This window comes from Telmatherina bonti (genome assembly GCF_933228915.1).
Source record: "Telmatherina bonti genome assembly, chromosome: 12".
Classification (NCBI taxonomy): domain Eukaryota; kingdom Metazoa; phylum Chordata; class Actinopteri; order Atheriniformes; family Telmatherinidae; genus Telmatherina; species Telmatherina bonti.
Genome location: NC_136610.1, coordinates 22,276,768 through 22,299,706, shown reverse-complemented (window position 1 = coordinate 22,299,706; position 22,939 = coordinate 22,276,768). Strand labels below are relative to the sequence as shown.

The following is a 22,939-nucleotide window of genomic DNA, read 5'->3' as shown; positions in this document are numbered from 1 at the left end:
TGCTGTAAAGAAGCTACTTCTGAGTGAACAATAAGAAAAAGAAACCAATTTGGGCCAAGAAACATCAGGAATGACCTCATATCAGTAGAAATCTGTGCTCTGGTCTGATGGATTCAAATTTGAGATTTTTAGTTACATTCGCCATGTTTTTGTGAGATGCAGAAAAGGTGAGCATATGGTTCCTATATGTGTGGTTCCCACGGTGAAGCATGCAGGAGGAGACTATGGTATGGTATGGTATGGGGTTCTTTGCTAGTGAAACAGTCGATAAATTAGTCAACATCCAAAGAACACTTAACCAGCATGGCTACCACAGCATTCTTCAGCGACATGCCATCCCATCTGGTTTGCACTTCGTGGGACTATCATTTGTATTTCAAGAGGGCAATGATCCTAAACACACCTCCAGACTGTGTAGGGGCTGATTGACCAAAAAACAGAATGATGGAGTGCTGAATAAGACAACCTGGTTTCCACAATCACTTGACCTTAACTCACTTGCGATGGTTTGGGATGTTTTGGACCAAAGAGTGAAGGTAAAGCATCTAACAAGTGCTCAACACCTCCAGGAACTCATTTGAGACCATTAATAAGCCATTCCAAGTGACTGCCTTATGAAGCTGATTGAGAAAATGTTATGAGTGTGCCAAGCTGTCATCAAAGAAAAGGTGGTAACTTCAAAGAATCTAAAATATAAAAAATATTCTGGTTTATTACCACTTTTTTGTTTACTATATAATTTCACATGTGTTCCTTCAAAGTGTGGATGTATTTAGTTGTACTCTGCAATTAAGAAATTGTATATATATATATATATATATATATATATATATATATATATATATATATATATATATATATATATATATATATATATATACATATATATATATATATACATATATATATATTTATATATATATGTATATATATATATATATATATATATATATATATATATATATATATATATATATATATATATATATATATATATATATATATATATATATATATATATATGTATGTATGTAAAACCTCCCGTGGGCTCACCATCTGTGGGCATCAAAAAGGGGCGGGGACCCTGGCGGTCCGATCCCCGGCTGCAGAAGCTGGCTCTAGGGACATGGAACGTCACCTCTCTGGTGGGGAAGGAGCCTGAGCTTGTGCGCGAGGTTGAGCGGTTCCGGCTAGATATAGTTGGACTCACCTCGACGCATGGCTTGGGCTCTGGAACCAGTACCCTCGAAAGGGGCTGGACTTTCTTCCACTCTGGAGTTGCTCATGGCGAGAGGCGCCGAGCAGGTGTGTGGGCATTCTCATCAGCCCCCAGCTTGGTACCTGCACGTTGGGGTTTATCCCGGTGGATGAAAGGGTAGTTTCCCTCCGCCTCCGGGTGGGGGGACGGGTCCTGACTGTTGTCTGTGCTTATGCGCCGAACAGCAGTTCAGAGTACCCACCCTTTCTGGAGTCCTTGGAGGGAGTGCTGGAGGGTGCTCCTTCTGGGGACTCCATTTTTCTGCTGGGGGACTTCAATGCTCACGTGGGCAATGACAGCGAGACCTGGAGGGGAGTGATTGGGAGGCATGGTCCCCCCCCCCGAACCCAAATGGTGTTTTGTTATTGGACTTCTGTGCTCGTCATGGATTGTCCATAACGAACACCATGTTCCAACATAAGAGTGTCCATATGTACACCTGGCATCAGGATTCCCTGGGCCGCAGTTCGATGATCGATTTTGTAGTCGTATCGTCGGACCTGCGGCCACATGCCTTGGACACTCAGGTGAAGAGAGGGGCGGAGCTGTCAACTGATCACCACCTGGTGGTGAGTTGGCTCAGATGATGGGGGAGGAAGCCGGTCAGATCTGGCAGGCCCAAACGTGTTGTGAGGGTCTGCTGGGAACGTCTGGCTGAGTCCCCTATCAGAGCGAGCTTCAACTCCCACCTTCAGCAGAGCTTCGAACATGTCCCGAGTGAGGCGGGGGACATTGAGTCCGAATGGGCTGTGTTCCGTGCCTCTATTGCTGAGGCGGCCAGCCGGAGCTGTGGCTGTAAGGTCGTTGGTGCCTGTCGTGGCGGTAATCCCAGGACTCGTTGGTGGACACCAGCAGTGAGGGATGCCGTCAAGCTGAAGAAGGAGTCCTATCGGGCCTTCTTGGCCTGTGGGACTCTGGAGTACCGACAGGCTAAGCGGCATGCGGCTTCGGCTGTCGCCGAGGCAAAAACCCGGGCATGGGAGGAGTTCGGCGAGGCCATGGAGAAAGACTTCCGGACGGCTTCGAGGAGATTCTGGTCCACCATCCGGCGGCTCAGGAGGGGGACGCAGTGCTCCATCGACACTGTGTACAGTGGAGATGGGGAGCTGTTGACCTCAACTTGGGACGTTGTGGGTCGGTGGAGGGAGTACTTCGAAGACCTCCTCAATCCTACCAACACGTCTTCCGATGAGGAAGCAGAGCTGGTGGACTCAGGGGTGGACTCTCCTATCTCTGGGGCTGAAGTCGCTGAGGTGGTCAAAAAGCTCCTTGGCGGCAAGGCCCCGGGGGTGGACGAGATCCTTCCAGAGTTCCTTAAGGCTTTGGATGCTGTGGGGGTGTCCTGGCTGACACGCCTCTGCAGCATCGCGTGGACATTGGGGGCAGTACCGCTGGATTGGCAGACTGGGGTGGTGGTCCCCCTTTTTAAGAAGGGGGACCGGAGGGTGTGTTCCAATTACAGGGGAATCACACTCCTCAGCCTCCCTGGTAAGGTCTATTCAGGGATCCAGGAGAGGAGGGTCCGCCGGATAGTCGAATCTCGGATTGAGGAGGAGCAGTGCGGTTCTCGTCCTGGCCGCGGAACGGTGGACCAGCTCTACACCCTCTTTGGGGTCCTGGAGGGGACGTGAGAGTTTGCCCAACCAGTCTACATGTGCTTTGTGGACCTGGAGAAGGCGTTCAACCGTGTCCCCCGGGGGCTCCTGTGGGGGGTACTCCGGGAGTATGGGGTACCGGACCCCCTTGTGCGAGCTGTCCAGTCCCTGTAGGACAGATGTCAGAGCTTGGTCCGCATTGCCGGTAGTAAGTCAGATTAGTTTCCGGTGAGGGTTGGACTCCGCCAAGGCTGCCCTTTATCACCGATTCTGTTCATGACTTATGTGGACAGAATTTCTAGGCGCAGCCGAGGTGTTGAGGGGATCCGGCTCGGTAGCCTCAGAATTGGGTCCCTGCTTTTTGCAGATGACGTGGTCCTGTTGGCTTCATCTGGTCGTAATCTCCAGCTCTCACTTTGGCAATTCGCTGCCGAGTGTGAAGCGGCCGGGATGGGAATCAGCACCTCCAAATCTGAGACCATGGTCCTCAGCCGGAATAGGGTGGTTTGTCCTCTCCGGGTCGGGTGTCAGGTCCTGCCTCAAGTGGAGGAGTTTAAATATCTCGGGGTCTTGTTCACGAGTGAGTGAAGTATGGAGCGCGAGATCGACAGACGGATCGGTGCGGCTGTACTGCTCTGATGCAAGTTTAATGCAGTCACCATTGGTACATCTCCATCCCTCCCAGCTTTGTCTCCCTGCCAGATTGCATAAAACCACCTCGGGGGGCATGACCTCTTTGTACTCACTAAGACAGTCTTTAAAAAGGACTGGGTAGCATGAAAGGGTGTCGGCATCTGCATTTGATTTACCAGGTCTTTACTTTATGGTGAAATGAAAAACGGCAAACTCACCCACCCAGCAATGTCCAGTGGCATTTAACTTCACCGTGCTCAGGATATAAGTAAGGGGATTATTGTCCGTGTATACAGTGAAAATAGGTGCATAATAGAGATAATCCTTAAACTTATCACAGATGGCCTTTTTCATGGAAAGAAACTCCAGCTTGCCGGAATGCAGATAGTAGTTCTTCTCAGCAGGTGTAAGTGTCCTGGAGCCATAAGCAATTACACGGAGTTTGTTTTCTTGTTGCTGATAAAGCACCGCTCCCAGGCCTTCATTTGACGCATCGGTGTGGAGGACAAAGGGCAAATTAAAATCTGGGTAGGCCAAGATGGGTGGGCTTGTCAGCATGTCAACAAGGCGGGAAACTACACCACTATGTTCTGCTGTCCACTGTACGGGGACTTTTGATGATAACTGGTCACTGTTTTTAAGCTTTGGCTGAGTCTTGGACTTAGCTGAGTTGGCTTTCTGACTACACTCACCAGGACTCTCTATGGGCTTGACCAACGGTCTAGAAATCCTTGAAAAAGTCCTGAATGAAAGTGCGATAATATCCAAGGAATCCTAGGACGGCCCTAACCTCTCCCACATTCTTCGGCTCACTGTCTTTCAGCTGCTTTACTCCTTTTAAACACCATTTCAGGCTTCAAAACTTGTACTGCTTTCTTCATCTTCATAGATACCTAGCTAGCTACTATATTATAGCTATTATGTACATATACATAATAGATAATAATAACATATTATTACATGCATAATAACATATACGAAATCTTGTTCTTTTGGTACCCCATACTCGCGGCATACCTCCCACTGGAGCCCGCGGGGGACACAGTCGAACGCCTTCTCCAGGTCCACAAAGCACATGTAGACTGGTTGGGCAAACTCCCATACCCCCTCCAGGACCTCAGAGAGGGTATAGAGCTGGTCCACTGTTCTGCGACCAGGATGAAAACCACACTGCATGCCTCCCAAACACCCGCCTTCAAGTCTCGCTGTCATTGCCCATGTCAGTCAGTCCCCCAGCAGAACAAGGGGTTCCCCAGAAGGAGCACCCTCCAACACTCCCTCCAAAGACTCCAGAAAGGGTAGGTACTCTGAACTGCTGTTCAGTGCATAAGCACAGACAACAGTCATAACCCGTCCACCCACCCAGAGGCAGAGGGAAACTAACCTTTTGTCCACCGGGGTAAACACCAACGTGCAGGCACCAAGCCAGGGGCTAATGAAAATGCCCACACCTGCTCGGCGCCTCTCACCATGAGCAACTCCAGAGTGGAAGAAGGTCCAGCCCTTATCGAGGGTACTGGTTCCAGAGACCAAGCCATGCATCAAGGTGAGTCCAACTATATCTAGCCGGAACAGCTCAACCTTGCGCACAAGCTCAGGCTCCTTCCCCACCAGAGAGGTGACGTTCCATGTCCCCAGAGCCAGCTTCTGCAGCCGGGACTCAGACCCCCACAGTCCCCGCCTCTTGCTGTCACCCAGGACACATTGCACTACACTCCTCCAGCTCCTCCAGCAGATGGTGAGCCCACGGGAGGTGGGGCCCATGTAACCCTGTCGGGTTACGTGGGCAAAGGCACGGCCACCAGACCAGGCCATTTTATCGTAGCCAATAGACAAAAAAAAGTTGTCTCCTTTCCCATTTCTTAACTTTTGATCATATATTAGTGACCTCTTCAATCACTGTCACTAGTTTAAATCTGTTGATTAAATAAATAAACAAATCATTAAGTTAATCTTTTATGTTACATCAACGTGAACACTCATACATATGACTGATGACATTTTCATTTACCTGCTGGTCACAAAATTTTTACATCCTCAGCTTTATTCTGTTTTAGAAACATTCTGTCAGAATGGATCTTCTCATTGACAAGATCATCATGGAAAGTCTACAAGAAAAGAGCAAAGGGGTAAAAGTTGTCCCTGTATTTAATGATAGACAACTAACTTATCTGATTTAAAAGTTACCTTGACCTTATCCCCAGGAAACACAGTCAGAAGTCTGTATTTCTCAACAGATCTGATCATCTTTATAATAACTTCAAAAAGTTTTAGGATTCATGTTGTATTTAGAGGACATACTTTTGACAACAGAGTGATACTAAAATACTTGGGGATACTTGGGATTAACAGCCCTCCAAAGCTGGTATTATCTTGTTATCATAGAAAGAAAATTCCGTAGGACTTTATGACAGGTTTAGTTTTTCATCTAATATTCCAGAGCAATCTTTGTGCAACCAGTCCTTAAACATCTGGTGCTAGAAATGGAGGAAATGTGACATTTACATCACATCTTATTTTATGATAGATGATGCATCTGAAAAATAAATCAACAGTTCACACACACACACACACACACACACACACACACACACACACACACACACACACACACACACACACACACACACACACACACACACACACACATATCCAACAGCATGCAAATTTCTTCCTCCCTTGGTGAAGACCTCTTTTCTGCTGTTTCACGATGATGCACTACATTATTTAGCCAGTAGGTGATGATAGAGTCAAACTTTGGGTTGCATATAGTACTTCCTCTTTATGCGATCATCATTTTTTTGTGCCTTTTATTGTTTTTTCTTACAGCTTTTGGTGGCCTTGAATTGTGTTTAAAATGTTAAAACACCTGTATTGCTTGGGATCTAAGAAATCTAATGTCATGTAATTTTGGATTGTGGTCATGACCAAATAAATGGCCGGTCTTTTTTTTTTGTTTTGTTTTGTTTTTGTTTATTGTGTTTACATAGAAAGTGGTCGGAAATCAAATAAGGTTTTGAAAAGGGAATTTGAAAATAAAGTAAATTAGTTATCTTGGCTCCTTCTTCTTTGTTTTTATTCAAACAAATTGGATCCAAATGAGTAGATTTACATAGGAACACATATAGTGTTATTAGTTGCTGAAGTAGTATGATGTTTTTGTATCTGACTTGATACAATACACTAACACTAGGAGCTATATAATACAAACAGGATGATGGTAAAAAAAAAAAAAAGAGTGCTTTTGATGGTTGACTATATTTAGCTTTAAGCTCAAAAAGTTCAAAAGATTGTTACTGTTGTAAGTTAGCTATATATTTGGAACTGTAACTGAACATGTTGGTGGTGGTGTCAATTGTAAACCAACAAAATATTAAATTTAATGTTTGAAGGAGAGAAAGAAAACCTGAGTAAGGGACTGTAAAATGTAAAGTTTCGTCCTCTTTCTTATTTAAGGTTGTCAAACACCAACCATTTAGGCCAGGCGGTTTACACATAAAATTCATAAACACCAACACACAAACACACACACAAAGCACATTCATAACTCAGAGTGAGTGTATTTCCTTTAGAGCATAAATAATATTTTTAAATGAAAGTATGTCTACATTTCAATCTACTTGCACAAACTCCTTCTTTCAAATTAACTGAAGTCAGGGAGCAACCAAACTACAAATAATGCAAACCTGGATCCACATGCAAATAGCTGGGAAGGTCAGTCATGCCATGCTGCAGAAAAAATGCAAATAGGTTTGTGAGAAACAACAGAAAATCAGATTTCCAAATGGCCACCATGACCTTCAGCACCTAAAGCTTTTGGGATTTAGAGGTTCAGACAAAAGCCTTTATGAAAGTTTTGTACAGGCTTAACTGATATCTGACTATGCAATACATTTATACAACATCCATCTGATTTCTGTATTAATGTCCAATATAAATGTACTATAAACTAATGTTTTTATTGCAGAGAGGCGTTACTCTTTCCAGTTTTACATACCTAGTTCACTTGTTCAGTTATTTCACAGGATTCCAGCTTTTTTTTTTTTTTTCCTTTCCAAAATTATAATGTTGGATAGCATGAATTTTGTATATAATATAGGCTACTTTGTAGTTGATGCCAATCGTAGCCTGAACACATGTATGGATGTAAATTCGTGCTAACCAAAGGAATACAATTTTGTCAAGTTTTCTTCTAATTGCACGCACCCTTTTAACATCAAGTTAGAGGCATGAAAGGTGACAATAAGAGGTTTATCATAGTTCCTCACTGGTTTTGATAATGTATCCAAAGTCTTTCTTTTCTTCATATTTCTTGCCTAATTTCCATTTCCAAAAACATAGCATTTATACCAAAACAAATGTGTTTTTGCACCTAGATGCTTTATAAATTAGTTAAAGAAACGTTGGCAGGAAAGTCAACAAAACAAAAACCAGCTTGACAGACTGCTTCTGTTTCAGATATCTTAAAACTGCAATAATAATCTAATGAATAATATTTTGCAGCTTGGTAGGCGTTGGACCACATTACCCACAGTGCATTGCGACCATAAGGGTGGAGCCAGTAAACGTGGGAACGTCTGTGGGCTGCTGTGTTTGTTGGAGTGAAATTGTTTGACAGGGAGGTACGGCGACCTGTGCGCAGGGACTGCCTGGAGAAGTTAGTTTTTACCGGGTCGGTGGGCAGTTTCGAGTCAACAGGGAGGCAGACCCGAGAGCGACAAATGATTTGTACGAGTGTAAGCAACAGGGCACAGACCGAGATGTCAGCGACTGTTTCAGGCTTGAGCAACGGGAAGCGTGATTAGTACACCGCAACGCGGAAAATATTCAGGGGGGAGAGAATGCGAATGGTGCGAAGATATCGAAATCAAACAAAATGGAAACGATGTAGCGTCGCTGCGGCATTTCATATAGCTAGAACTAACCTTAGTGTAGGAAATAGATAGCCAAGGAGCTAGCACGTTTAACTAATATACATGTAAAGTTGTTCTCTGAAGAAACTGAAACGGAACCTGGTGGAGCTTGTGGAACCTGAAGAGTTGATCTGTACTGCAAAGACAATAAATAACAGGATGCTACGGAGGAGACTCAATCGTTTGGTATGTGTGCCTGGCATCAACACACACACACGAACACTTAATGAAGGCTAGCTTATGACAACCAGCTGCTCCTGCTAGCGTCCTTTACTGCTGGGGAAGAATGCACCACTAACCTGGTTCCAGTTAAGAAATACAGGGGGAAAAAAATGTGACAATCCACCCATCATACAACAAACTTGCAACTTGCTGGTGAAATGGACAGCTGTTGCCTCACTTCATGACCATCATCAGCAGACCAGATGGTTCTTCTAAGTTCTTGAATGCCAAGCTGATTTTAGATTCTTGTATAAATTCAGAATGCCCAGCATATCTGGGCTTATAAGCAGGATGTCATTGTTTTATTTTAAGAAGGCATTTCCGCTATGTATACAGTGTGGTTTCGTTTGAGCAGTGGGCAGGGTCTCGTTAAGCTGGAGTTCTGCGCCTTGAAATGTTCAGCGTTAGTTTTTTAATTCCTTGCATCCTAGTCTATTTGTAAGGCAACTTTTCTTCCTTTTCCTGCATCAGGTTAATGTATGGAACATGTCTTTACGTGATTTTTTTAAGGGCATACTTTCAGAAAGCCAATGGCAATGACAAATGCTGTTCAGCTTGATGCTGCAGTAGGTCTCCAAACTTAAAATACTTTGCTTTGGTTAAGTTTTTAATGGATGAGACAAATGCGCATACTGGAAATGTTGAAGGACATGTATCTTCTGTCTCAACCCTACACGCAAACTAAATATCCTCTAAGTGTAAAATGTAAATGCCGTATAAAATGTGTAATGTAAAAAAATTAGTGTTCCACTTTCTAAAGAGGCATGGGTGGGAAAACAAAATGAGCACCAATATGTGCCTGAAGACACATCCCAAAAATACACACTCCATTATAAGCTTCAAAGATATCATCAGATACTTCTGTGTGTGCAGCTTTTAAAGCTGTCATCAGCTCCAACTGTTAGTGTGAAATGATTAGAGAATCAACAGAAAATTAAGCACTTTTATATTGTGCAATCAGTCGAAAGGTTAGATCACATAGTGTAGCTTCATAAATTTGATCAGCTCCTTTTTGGCATTTTATTGTTAGACATCATTAGTCAAATCACAACCCCATCCCTCTGTGTGTTGGGGATGGTGGAAGAAATAGGTGCCACATTTATTATATTGAGCTGACATTTGGATGAAAATCATAACATTAGTGCCATGGATTTAGCTGCAAAACCAAATACCACTGCATAACTGCATGCTTGTTTTAGTTTTGAGTCAAAGTGAACAGAACCTGAAGGAAATTTGTTAGATATGAGGGAAGATGTGCCTGCCACTGGCATAAAGACTACTGATCTAAAACTAATAGTGTCATTAAGTTAAATAGTTCATTACTAATAAAAAAAAAAACAACAAAAAAACCCCACACACAATCAACTACCATTTCTTTGTGTGACTGACCCCTTTAATTTAATCTTTCCTCTCAAAATGTCTGTTGGGCAGTTTATACCTTTTTGTGTTGCTTGAATATACAAATCATAAAGTGAGTTGTTGATAGAACATATAATCAACAGGTTAATCTTTAACCAAAACTATTTCTGATTATCCTTTCTTAGATGTGTAGTAAACTCAGACTTTGTTTTAATATAATCCTCCTCCTTACCCAATAAATTTGGTATGTATGAGAAGCTGGGCTTTTGGCAACTAAATTGCTTTGACATCACATTTCATAATTGGCCAATTTAACTCGTACCCTTTTAAAGTTCATCCATTAGTTTCATTGCCCTTCCTATATGTTAATCATAAAAGGGCTTCCTGAAAGTCTAGTAACTATCTGCAAAGCCAGGTTTATAAATGCTAAACCCCTCTTTACGACCTCTTTATCATCTTCTTATGTGCCTCTAACCTGTTGTCACCAGTGGACTGAATCCCCTACACGCTGTGTGAGCAGTATAGATACCGACAGTGAATAAGGAGAAGCAATATAATAATTATAGTGCCTGACCCTCCTTGTGGCCTCTCTCTAAGTGTTGCCAGGTCAGCTGATTTTTCTGCTTCTGGAGAGGATTGCTGCTGTAATTTCTCTTCACTGTGAGCTGTAAATAATATTTTGTGCAGAGCAGCCAGCCAGACTGTCATTGATGCACATAGTGCTGTTATCTCAGGCTCTCTCTCTGCCTCCTGATTCACACCATCCCTCCCCTTGCCCACCAGAGATACACGTGCATCATGAGGAGGGAGAAAGATGGAGAGGGGGAGCGAGTGACTGCTCATAGCAAGAAGAACAGAGGAAGCTTGATGCGTCTCATTTGACTCCCTCACTATGATGCGGTGTACTGCAAAACCCTGTCTTTTTAAAACCATGAAACATGGCTGTGGGAGCGGGTGGTGCAGAGCTTTTTGTGAGGAGGGGAGGCTCCAGAGGTTGTAATGCTCTTGACAGGAATGCAAAATCCCACAGCTGCCTTTGATGTTCATTCAAGCCCTTGAAGGCAGCAGTGTGATCTGTGAGAGGTGGAACCTGGTGGAAATGTGATAGTATTCGTTGTGGGAGCCACTGCCTTAAGTGTAAAGGGGTACATCACAGGCAAACATAAACACCACTGCCCAGGCAGCACCCTGGTATATATATTTATATATTTCTTGCACCATGGTAACTTCCAGGTCTCCCTCCTACTCACCATCTCAGTAAAATTACAAGGTTTCTGCCATGTGCTTGGAGAAAACGGTCCGCTCTGTTACAAAGTTCTCCTTGGCTCTTGTAAAGTATTCCGCTAATAAGATTAAAGCTCTGCAGGTGCCTTTATCCTGAACACAAAGGCAGTAATTGACTGCAGTGACCCAAATAGAATAGCTTGTTTTTGGACTTAAAAATGATGGACATTTTGTACACAAAAATCCTCAAATCCTCTGCATCCGATAAATACTTGCAATTGAGTGCAACAGGCTCCAACATAACAAAAGGGGGGGGGGACAGTGAAAGAGAAGATAAATCTGTAAGGCTTGTTACATTGTTATAAAGTTAATTTTATCTAACGTAGACATCTTCCCACAAGGATGTATCTTACCAGTAAGATTTTTTTTTTTTTTTTTTTTTTGCTGGACAGCTCAATTTTCTGATCTAATACCACTGTTTCATTACAGAAATTTACTTGATCACATTCACTCTTTATATTTAATTTTTTAAAAGCACACATAACTATACACATGGCAAATTGAAAGATAATAGTCCTAACTATTCAATTATGAAATCATTATATGTTTTATAAAGTAGACAGGTGGCTTTAAATGAGATGTCTGGCTATGGCAGCTGGCCTTTAAAGAAAACTGTAGTAATGAGGAGTAGACATGCCTCCATCTATGGTTGAGATTATACAATTTTTCTCTTGATACTCCCATGTACCCCCTCTGCCATTATTAAATGCTTTTCAGATGTTATGTAAGGCTATTTTGTTTGTTTTTCTGAGTAAATTTAAGTAAATCATGCTAGGTGTCAATTTTTTTTTTTTTACCTCACTGTTCTGCTAGTATTTATTTTTAATCCTGTTATTTCAGCTCAGGCCAGTTTAAGTAGCAGGTAGGCGTTCTGTCCGCTACTGAGAGGACTTGTTCTGTGTCCTCAAGCTCTCAGTGTGAGCAATGTGATTTATGGCTCTGAAACCCCAAGATAGTGATGGGTCAAATGACAAATCTGAGGCTTAATGTGGTCAACAAACCAAGAGCTGACGACATAATGGCTACAGTCATCTTTTGTGTGGTGTCAAGGTAGTCCTCTGTTACTCTTTTGCCCCTTCAATGAGCCCAATGCCCCACTGATGGACTCCACAGTTGCCAGTGGAAGTCTTTGCAATACTAGATGTTAGATCCTGTTTAGTGAAGGGCCACTCTTAACTGCACTCTGCAGGATGAGAGCTTGGTGCTGCTGCACCGAAGTTGCTGAGCAACCCAAAGACCAAATAAAATTTTATGCAGTCCAAGACTGTGAATTAGGAATTTTTCTACATCGTAAGAAGTTTGCTGCAGAGGTAGCTTAATGTAGTTATGCACTGCTCTAAAGAAGACCAAAGTATTTCCAGTAAAGCCTGGGTTTGCTATTATTTAGAAAACTATTTAAAAAAAGAAAGTAAAATTATAACAATTTAGGTTAGATTCTGATGTATAACACCTACAAGTGTATGAGACAGTTGAGAAATTAAATCATTATCACTTGAATTTAGTTTTTGAGTACTGAGGCCTACCTGATGCAGCTCCGTCTGTATTTACCAGAAGTTCCTGTTTTGACCGAGGATGTACGTATGTGTGATCGTAATAGAAAGACCTCATATCAGCGTTGTACATCTGTGTCTCAGGTCAGGCAAGAGTTGCCATCAGTGGAAAATGTGTGCATTTCACACACAACTACAATTTAATTTGGACACCTTTCGCATGCACATTTATGTGGTTTTGTGCAAATGCATTTATACACAATAAACACAATAATTCATACAACAGCAACACCATAAACGCCTGTTAAGCAGCACCTGTTGAAAATGTATAAGGGAACTGAAAATATACAAGAACTCTGTTGTCACTCTTGGTTGATCATGTAAGAGTTCAGTTGAGAGAAAGAACACACGAAGCCTGTACAGCTATTTGATTTATCAGGCTTATTTGATCAGAAAAGAAGTGTATTGATTAGAGCCGTGCTCAGTTTCCCCCCCATTACTCTTGCAACCGTGAATCTGCTGGCAAACAGAATTGCTTACTCTGATTTCTTTCTCCTCTTTCCTCTCCCCGTCTGGCCTCTTGCACCCTGCCCAGTAATGGAAACGCAGCCAAAGGAGCTCATCTGCAACACACTGTGGGATAATAAATATATATAGTCTGGGCAGGGAGGTGGTGTGCAGGAAGCGCAGGTGAAATATAGTGGGTTAGACCGGAGAGTCCTGCGTGACTAAGAAACATTTTAAGCGAGAGTAAATGCAGGTTGGACCTGTAGCCTTTTTGCACCTCTCATCATGGCTTTCTCCACCTAATGGGCAGACTTTTTCTGGCTCCCTGAGTGGGTGGTTCATGGAACCATGGATGGCTTTTTGTGGCAATTTTCTTCTTTCTCCCAGAAGCCAGATTGAATTCTCAGTTTGTACCACTAAATAATTCAGGTAGCTTCATTTATTTTTGAATTCTCCTCACATTGCTCCTCCTTTTCCTTACCCACGTCTTCTTGCCAGGCTAGTGGCACTCAGAATGCATCCTCATCATTCATATATGTATAAAGGCTCGTCCAGAGATTTTTTTTGTGCCGTGCTTCAGCTCTAGCATCGCTGTGCTGTGAGATGTGAAGAGAATGTTGAGATGTGGGTGTTTGGACTGTGTGTAATTTTGTCTTTGGTGTGTGTCTGAGCTTGGAGAAATGGAAGAAATGTCTTCATTTGCGCCGTTTCATCAATCCATGTTTTAATAGTCACAAAAAAAATAACAGGGTAACTGAGAAAGAGACTTTAACAAGTGGTGGAATACATATGAATGTGCTACCACTCCCATTTACCCAGTACCTAAGTTAAGCCGCCGAGTATGGTGATTATCTCCATGGCAAACTCCCATCCAAGCAGGCGGTGTTTCTCAATCACTGGGAGAAAATGTAGTTTCTTTAATATGGTCAGAGTTCAGCAGGAGGAAATGCTTGTGAGAAAACCAAAATCAACCATGCCCTCTTAGCAGACGAAGGAAAAAGCCACATTGATTTTTGTCATTTGTCTTGTTGGCCTCTGATGCAGTGTCCAAGGATAATTAATTGAAAACCAATTACAGCTAGTGTAGCCTGGTACATTATTAAAGATAATGTCATCAGTAGGGATGTAGCTGAGGTGGAGATTTTTTTTTTTTTTTTTTTTTTAAAGCGTCAGCAGTGGGATGTACTGTAATTGCCATTTTGTTGGTATTGCATGGCTTTCTGCCAGCCATGGTGAAGGGAGGAAGTAAAACAATTGTAGTAGGGAGTTTAGTTAAGTTACAACCCTTACTCTACATGGCAAAAGCAGGTGGATCAAGCACCTTCATCTAAGTAGCTGAATTTGTCGCACACATGCATACAAATGCAGAGAGCTGGTGCACTTGGCTGGAAAACCATATTCCATTTAAGGCTACACTGCTTTAAATTCTCTTTAATTATAGATAAAAGTGTGACTAGGCTGCAGCTTTAACAGTGCGCATTTTTTATGACCTTAAGACAAAATGTGTGGAGGTTGTAGAAAGTAGTGCACTGAAGCCATCCTATCCAGGGTTTACCAGCTTGATTGGCCGAAAACACCATCAGCATGGGGACAAAGTTCAGGCTGCAGAGGGTGAAGTAACAAGTAATCTTTAAAACAGTCTTACTCAAAAAAGTTCAAGCCTATAAACCAGTTAAAAAATAACCAGTTTATAGAACGTTAAAAAAAAAAAAAAAGCTGCTTAATTTGTCTTTTGTTTTTTTTTTAAGTATGTGTATTTGGCATGTCTCAAACTCTGCCTAACCACAGCAGTTACTCAACATTGAGTAACCTGCTTACACATTTCCTTTCTTCTGTCATCTGCTGCGTTCCACACGATTTTTGTCTGATATTTTTATCTCTCTTTTCCACTGTCAAACAATAGCTCGGATAACCAAACCACTATGTTCAGAGGTTACTCTCCTGCATATTTGGAAAACTTGGTTTTTTGGCTTTATACACAAAGAAACAACCAATTCTGCAAGTCTGAAAAGTCTCTTGGTCAACTGTTACCTGATTTCTAAATCACTGTGGTTTTTAGTTGGTTACATTTCAGAAGTTCTTGTAACTACTAATTCTTGCAGAAGTAGTTATTACTGTATCTATTTGTGACGTTTTAGGCAGTTTAACAGTTGAGGAAGCAACACTCGTTGTGAGGTCTAGATGAGTTCCCCTCCTCCCCATTGTCGAGGGACAAAGTGTAATGTAGGCCAGTACCAGTCCATGCTACAGTACACTGTGTCTTGTGCAGCTGCAGGGATGCTACCAGAACAATGAGCCTTTGCCTATTCACAACAGCTCCTTAGGATCAGCCCTCAGTTCAAGTTGGATTTTTATTACATTGTGAGGCATTTCATCACTATGTGCAAACAGCGGACAGAGGAGAGAGTAGGCTTTTGACATGTGGTCTTTATACATAGACAAAGTGATGGTGAATCGATAATGGAGGTAACTCCTGTTATAGTATCATTACAAAGTATTGCTTTTCATTGATTTAGTTGCCTTTTCTGTAAAACAGTTAGTACTAATGCCTATGCAATGTATGTGGTAATTTTTTGTTTAATTTTTTAAAATGCCGATTGTTAACTTGAAGCATTTATTAATATGTTGGATTCAGGCCAAATCTTTCTAACACTTAAAGTTTTTTTTTATTATCTTATTTCGGATGCTTTATTTTCTTCTGAGCTGCCTTATGAGATGATAGTTTCTACACATGCATGGTTTGATTAGTTTTTACCTAATAGATGCAAATCATAGCAATACTAAATTCTGGCGTCAATCAAACTTGAAATTGTTTTCTTGCCAGTCAATGACTATTTGATTGCTATTGGGCATTCATCCAATATTTGAATGAATGCCCAATAGCGAATATTTCACCTTATTCTGACTTTTATAGAAGCTATATTTCCATCTAAATTAGGATATCCTGAATACAATTTTAGTGCTTTAAAACCTGAAAACAAGCCTATAAGATAATCATGTGTTAATATGATTATTTTGTTTAAGAGCCTGTATGCGCAAAGTTTACATTAATTTTTCTGAAAACAACTCTTTATATTTTATCTACATAATATTGTTGTTGTGTGTGTTCATGATATATATATATATATATATATATATATATATATATATATATATATATATATATATATATCTCACATAAAGGAAGGCAGAATAGAAAACTGATTTAGTTACCTGGCAACAGACAAAACTTGAGTGAAAGTCTTAAATATGTATGGTATATTTGCATAGGCTCAGACTGCTATGACAACACTTACTATAAACAACTCGCTGACATAGGGATTGGTGGTTTTATATTTCTGAGCAAAAGGACTATTGAAAAATATTGAAAAATGCAAAAGGTGGAACTCGAGATTACAGACGTGCAGCACTTGAACAGCCTGTCACAGGCCAATAACCAATATAATGTCTGAGCATGAAATGCAACTGGCACCCTTTGCATTAAAAGCTAGTGTGTGTGGAAGTATTTGACTTTTTTAGATGGCTTCATTTGGTTGACAAGTCTGAATCGGTTGGGGAGCTCTACATTTCGCACTTATGTAATGGAAGCAGCAGTTCTTGCATTAATAAACAGTTGAGCTTTTCTTCTTTATTATATGTCATGGCAAATATGGGAAAGTATTTCAGACATTCTCCTTTGGAATGTATCCACAGTTAATCTGTTTTGACTCTGGCTTTAAACATATAGCTTAGATACGGACTTAGTGTTCAGGGTGTTTGGCTTGTCCCAATACTAAAATTTCCAACTCCATACTCATACTATTTTCAATACTACTAGGAGAAGGTGATTCTTTTATTTTATTTTTTTTTTTGATTGAGTCAAAGCTGGAACAGAAAGAAAAATAACATCACAACCAATATAATATACATAAATAAATATAAGAGAACACACAACGTTGTAAAATAAGTGGAGGTAGCTTCTTAAAGGGGGAGAGGTAGCTTGTTGCAGTGCCTGTTTATAATTGTTAGAGGGATCTGTTTCTCTCCTTGAAACACAAAGATGCAAAAGTGACATTTAAGTATTGACACCAACGCTAATTAATGTCCAACAAAATACAAAATTTTAGTGTCAATTAATTTCTGATATATGTATTTTTTTACACCACCACAGGGTGTAAATCTCAACCTTAAAATCATCTCTGCTGAATTCTATTCTCACGAACTCTGCAGCAGTAACGGATAACCTACCCATTGCAGCATTACATTTCTACCCGATAATGACAAAAAAGCCTTATATACACATCATGTGATAGCTAGATTTGGCTATGAAATCACATCAAACTTGCTTGCGAATGAATTATCCATAAATGATCAAACGGCGGCGGTTAAAAAAAAATCTGAAAATTCTGATCTCAGATAACATATTAATGTTGATAAAACCTCCAAATAATATTGGATCCATTTTAAACCATAATATAACTACAATGATTTTAGTTTTATTATATTTATCTGTGCTAGCTGAGTGAGTACTCCTTCTGCCCCTCCCTAGAGTGTGTGTTTCCATCTTCATCTCTCTGGGAGAGTTTAAAAAAAAAACAAAAAACAACCAAAACAAAGCTTAAAATTTTATACAATTTACATCTAGTTGATGTGTTTTCAGACGCACGCACATTCTCTGTCCGCTGATGGAATGTTATAGCTTTCTGTGTGGGTGTATATATACATGTGTGCACTGTCAGGGTAGAACTCCACTGTGGATGCAGAGAGCAGCTATGAAAGGCCGTTATGTAAATATAGAAATAACGTCAGAGTTTTGTTTTTTTTTAATCAAAAGCCTAACTATAATGTTCTAGAGGAAAGGGAACTTCTGTTGGGATTTGGTACTTTATAGACTAATCCGACGTCCGTTTTAGTTGTTGTGCCATCTTGTGGCAGAGCCATAGACTGTATATATAAAGATGCACGTTGCCTCCGTGACGTCACCCATAGGTTTCTGAAGAGCTGAATTGAATCTCGATGGGTGGTTCCTACCATCACCATCTTGGCAGGGGCATGCGTGTAGTCTTGCCCGGAAAATACAAATATGGGCAAAGAGGTAAAGCTGAAAAGGGGGCTTTGAGCGTCATGGTGGATGATTGACATTGAGTGGACTCCGAGCTGCCTGTAGCTAAGAGCTTACCAAAATAACCCAGAGATAACAGGAGATAACCAGCTAACGAAGGTAAGCTGACTAAAGCTAAGTCACGTTGTTAACTGGCTAAAAATCGCAGTTGTTTTTACGTTCTTCTTAATTGAAGCGGGAGATTGGGTACCTGTCAATCAAAATGACACCCCAAAATACGCTGAATTTTGAGATTAAATTACTTTTAAACAGGCAAGTTAGCAAAAAATGTACTCCCCCACAGTTGTCATGAAGGTAAACCTGACCTATTAAGCCAAAAATTGATTTTTGAACCAGGCTGTAAACATGTTCATTTCTGCTGTGAAGTTGGCCTTTTTAACATGGGAATTGTTGAGGATTCACTCTGTTTTGCAGCCAACCCCTAGCGGATGAAGGGGGAACTGCAGTTTTATGCACTTCCACATGGGCTTCACTTTTAACCACCAGAGGCTCCGTCCATATTTCATATACGGTCTATGGGCAGAGCCATTTTTTGTGGTGGCCACCGGTAGGGCTGGGCGATATATCGAATATACTCAAGATATCGTGGCTAGTCCCCTGTGCGATATAGAAAATGCCTATATTCGTCATATTCGAGTATCCTGTTGTCACGCAGGTGTTTTTAGCTGTGGGCGGGGTTTCCTCCCTCCTCCTCGACTCTGCACCGCTTTGCAGAGAGTTAAAACAAGCGCACCTAATTACGTACATAACGTGAGCTGCGTGCTACGTCATGAGAGGCAGCGTGTAGCCACTGTTGCCAACTTGGCGACTTTCTCGCTAAATCTGGCGACTTTTTTTGTGAGAAGCGACTAGTGACAAATTTAGCGACTTTTACTGGAGTTATTGGAGACTTTCCTGGTGTTTTGGCGACTGACTTTAAAGCGCATATTGTAAAGTTACGAGCGTCTCTCCACGTCCTAAAGCGCTCAGTCGCTCCGGGTGCAGCTGCAGCAGTCAGAGGACCAGAGAGGACACCTGCACGACTCCACCTACAGTCACAATGAACAGCCAAATCCGCCACTGATCCCGCTCTGGATTACAGAGTTGGACGTAAATTACAAAGTTTTTCACGTCACGCAAAAACAATTAATTCTATTTGATTACATTCACAGCCTCTGTCACTTACTCACCTCATCCACTGTGTGTGAGACACAAGCATATTTATCTAGCTTGTAATGTCTCTAGAAAGTACAGAGAGGAGTGGGAATCAAATCCTGAATTAAAAACTGGCTGAAGCCGTTTATTTGAGACGATACGAGGGCATTCTGCCTGTATTATAAAACTGATTTCTACACTAAACTCTGCGATTTAAAAAAAACCAAAAAAAAACCCACAACTCAAAAACGTATCCATAAAGCAAAGCCTTATAATAGTTCATCATTTGAAGTGTCACCCCCTAGAGCACCTATTTTCATACGTTGCATTATTACATCATGAAAAGGAACTTTACTTTGTTTTAAAATGACATGTTTCTGCCACTGCTTTAACTGTTCAATAAATACGGTTTTGATAAATTTGCTTCGTTACAATTTCATCCTTTTGGCATGAATGTTTAAAATCAGCATATCTTAATGCAGTATGAACAATTATGTTTTAATATAGACACAAAATCATCTTACTGATGTTATTGTATGCACCAAAGCATTAATTCAAGGCTGAGGTAAATTTCGAGATATATATCGTATATCGTGACATGCCATAAAAATATCGGGATATTACTAAAAGGTCATATCGCCCAGCCCTAGCCACCGGGTATCTTCTGCTGTCTGGAGACAGTGACAGCAGAGTGGATATCTGGACTGACAATGTTGGACAGTGACCCACAGATATAGATGAAGGTAGCTTATCTCCTGAAGTTTTTGTTTTTATGTTATTAGGTATTGGTTACAACAATAACAGAACACAATCTGTATTGTATTGTAAACACAGTAGCAATGTGGGCCAGTTACGAGTGACTCTGTATGTATCCTGCCTGCATTCAGTAAAACAGTGTGTGCATGTATTTGTACCGTTAAAATGTCTTAAATCAGTTTACTTGAGCTGTAGTAGATACTTCAACCTTGATTCATTCCATAAATCTCTAAATGGTATTTGATGTTTTGACCTTAATTTTATAATTAGTGTCATAGTTTTCCTCATGGGACTTTTCCTCTTTTTCCCCAGTCTGTGGTGAGAGGAAACACAACAGTCATGTGCCACGTTTAATGGCAGATAAGTTTGACCTGTGATGATCCACTTAAATTGAGAGCATCATCATAAAATCTGATGGATTACATGAAGTTGGAGCAGATGTTGTAAGTTATTGATGGACTGAACCACTTACACACTCACACGTCTTTTCAGTCATCTCCCTCTGCCATTTCAGCTGCTTGAAGTATAATACTGTATGGAGCTTGATTCATATTTGCACAATGAATTACATGAAATAGATCCTTAGGTTGAATGGGAACATGGATTTTACAATTAATCAGTCTTACTCAGTGTAGGGCAGTTTGTAAGACGTACATGTTCAGGATATAAAGAAGGGTCCCCTGTGCTCTTTCTTCTTTGCACAGCTCCCTTGCACCTAATTTAAAGCCTTTAAGTGGATTTTCTGGGTGTAATTTTTTTAAGCTTAATGGAACAGCTCTAAAATTCTGTACTGGAAGAGCTGAGTGCTGTTTGTTGCCAGTACACACAGTTCCAAAACCACAAAAGCTGACTGATGAGAATAAGGTTGAATCCTACTGTATTCTCTTTGGCTTACTTTTTTCATTTTGTTTCAGCACTTTTGTAAAAAAAAAGAAAAAAAAAAAAGTTAATGTATTGATTTTGTTGGACCACAAAATCCATTCGTGTCAGAGTAAATAGTGCTTTTTGTACCACTGTCACACTTGTTGTCACTAACTTTACTACTTGTTGATGCCCTGGTGTCACCTTTATTCCTTGACTGGATTTAAATGTACAAGTAAGCTGTAAAATCCACACTTCGGTTACACTTTGATACCTAGCAACAGCTCAAGATGCATAGAGTAGAGGACACTTAGCTGTCCTGAGCAGCACTGAGAGCCAGAACTGCTTACGGTATGCTTTTTGTACCATAAATGATAAAATGTTGAAATCAATGAGTTATGTAAAACAATGTAGAATATCTTGTTTTATTTCTAAGACAGTCAGATGTCTCCTGAGGGTTGAGATGCATTTCAACTAATGCAACTTTCCCCTGGGAGGAGGAACTTCTTGTGGAGCCTAATTATCAAATCAGTTACTCGAGTGGTATCACCTAGATGAAATTCTGGGAGGATTATTTCACTCCCAAAAGACTCCATGCTCAGCAGGCAATATATCCTGAAGGTTCAGGAAATTGTAGGTGAAATTCAGAGCTGAACTTAATTGTGTGAAAATATAAACTGTGTTTTTGGCTGCTGCTTTTTTCCCTTTTTGCAGGGACCAGTTAAAATAAAACAATTTTTCATACATGGATTTTTAGGCCTGAAAGAAATCTTCAGATATTTGCCATTTTTGTCTCCTCCAAAGAGTTCAGAGTTCCATCCATTTTTTTCAAATTTTTTTCTTAAAAAACAGCAGATTAAATTTCAAAATGTGCACATTGTTACTGGTTATGTGTGAGTATGAAATGATCCTTTATAAGTCTAAAATTCAGTTTTGATGTTGATATAAAAGCATTGGTATTATTAAATTGACAATGGTCTATGTCATAGACAAGGGCTCAACAATGTTATGTTGATGAATGTTATTTTAAAAATAAAAAAAAAAAGACTTTAGATAAATTTTAGTTTTTTATGTCAATTGTTATACTTAGTTACATGTATTAATGATAAAAACATTTATGTTTGAAGACTTTGTAATGTAGTCTTCAACAACTCTGCCGTGTAATTCATAGAAATAGAAATAGATTGTGTCTTTTAGGTACTGTCACAAATTTAATAAATGTATAAATTTAAAAAGTGAAAGTAACGTTTGAGATGCTTGCAACATTGTCTAATGACCTTATAAATTTGTGGTCACTTAGTGATGTTCAGCTAACTCATTGCCGACAGTGACAAAGCGGGATAGTCAGTGAATAGAGAGATGGGGTGACAGGACGCAGTGTCATCAGACCAGTCATCACTGAGAGTTTGGCAGTGGCTGAATGTTCCTCTTGGTCTTGGTGCAGTACCTTTCCTGCCTGTGCTCATTTCACAATGTGTACATAATTTGATTTAGAGTATAATTTAATGTAAAGTTTCTCCCTCATTCAATTCTCTAATGCAACTTTTTTTTTCCCTTGACAGTGCATTTTTATCTCAACTTAGCTGAGTATTGAATGTTTGCTTTATGGATCTTTGCTGATACCGTTTAATCAAAATAAATAGTTTGAAATGTTCATACTAACACTTTCCTTTTTATTAACTTATTAAGGTCATTGGTCTTTGAATGGCTCTGTATTACTTTTGACATTGCTGGGGAAAATATAATCCAACCAATTCTGATTTTCCTTACATTAGCATTTCTTGTATGTTCTTGTGCTAGTTTTGAGATGAGGATTGCGATCACGT

General features: G+C 40.5%; 1 protein-coding gene across 4 annotated transcripts in view; it reads left to right on the top strand.

Moving 5' to 3' along the window:
- The first annotated feature begins 8,107 nt into the window (after nucleotides 1–8,107).
- Nucleotides 8,108–22,939, top strand: part of atp11c (ATPase phospholipid transporting 11C (ATP11C blood group)) — a 54,830-nt gene continuing 39,998 nt past the window's right edge. For all 4 annotated transcript variants that reach the window (XM_079249558.1, XM_079249555.1, XM_079249556.1 and 1 more), the window contains exon 1: nucleotides 8,108–8,585. In XM_079249558.1, coding sequence (XP_079105684.1) covers nucleotides 8,559–8,585 — 27 coding nt within the window. In that variant the 5' untranslated portion in view covers nucleotides 8,108–8,558. The remainder of the gene's footprint in view (nucleotides 8,586–22,939) is intronic.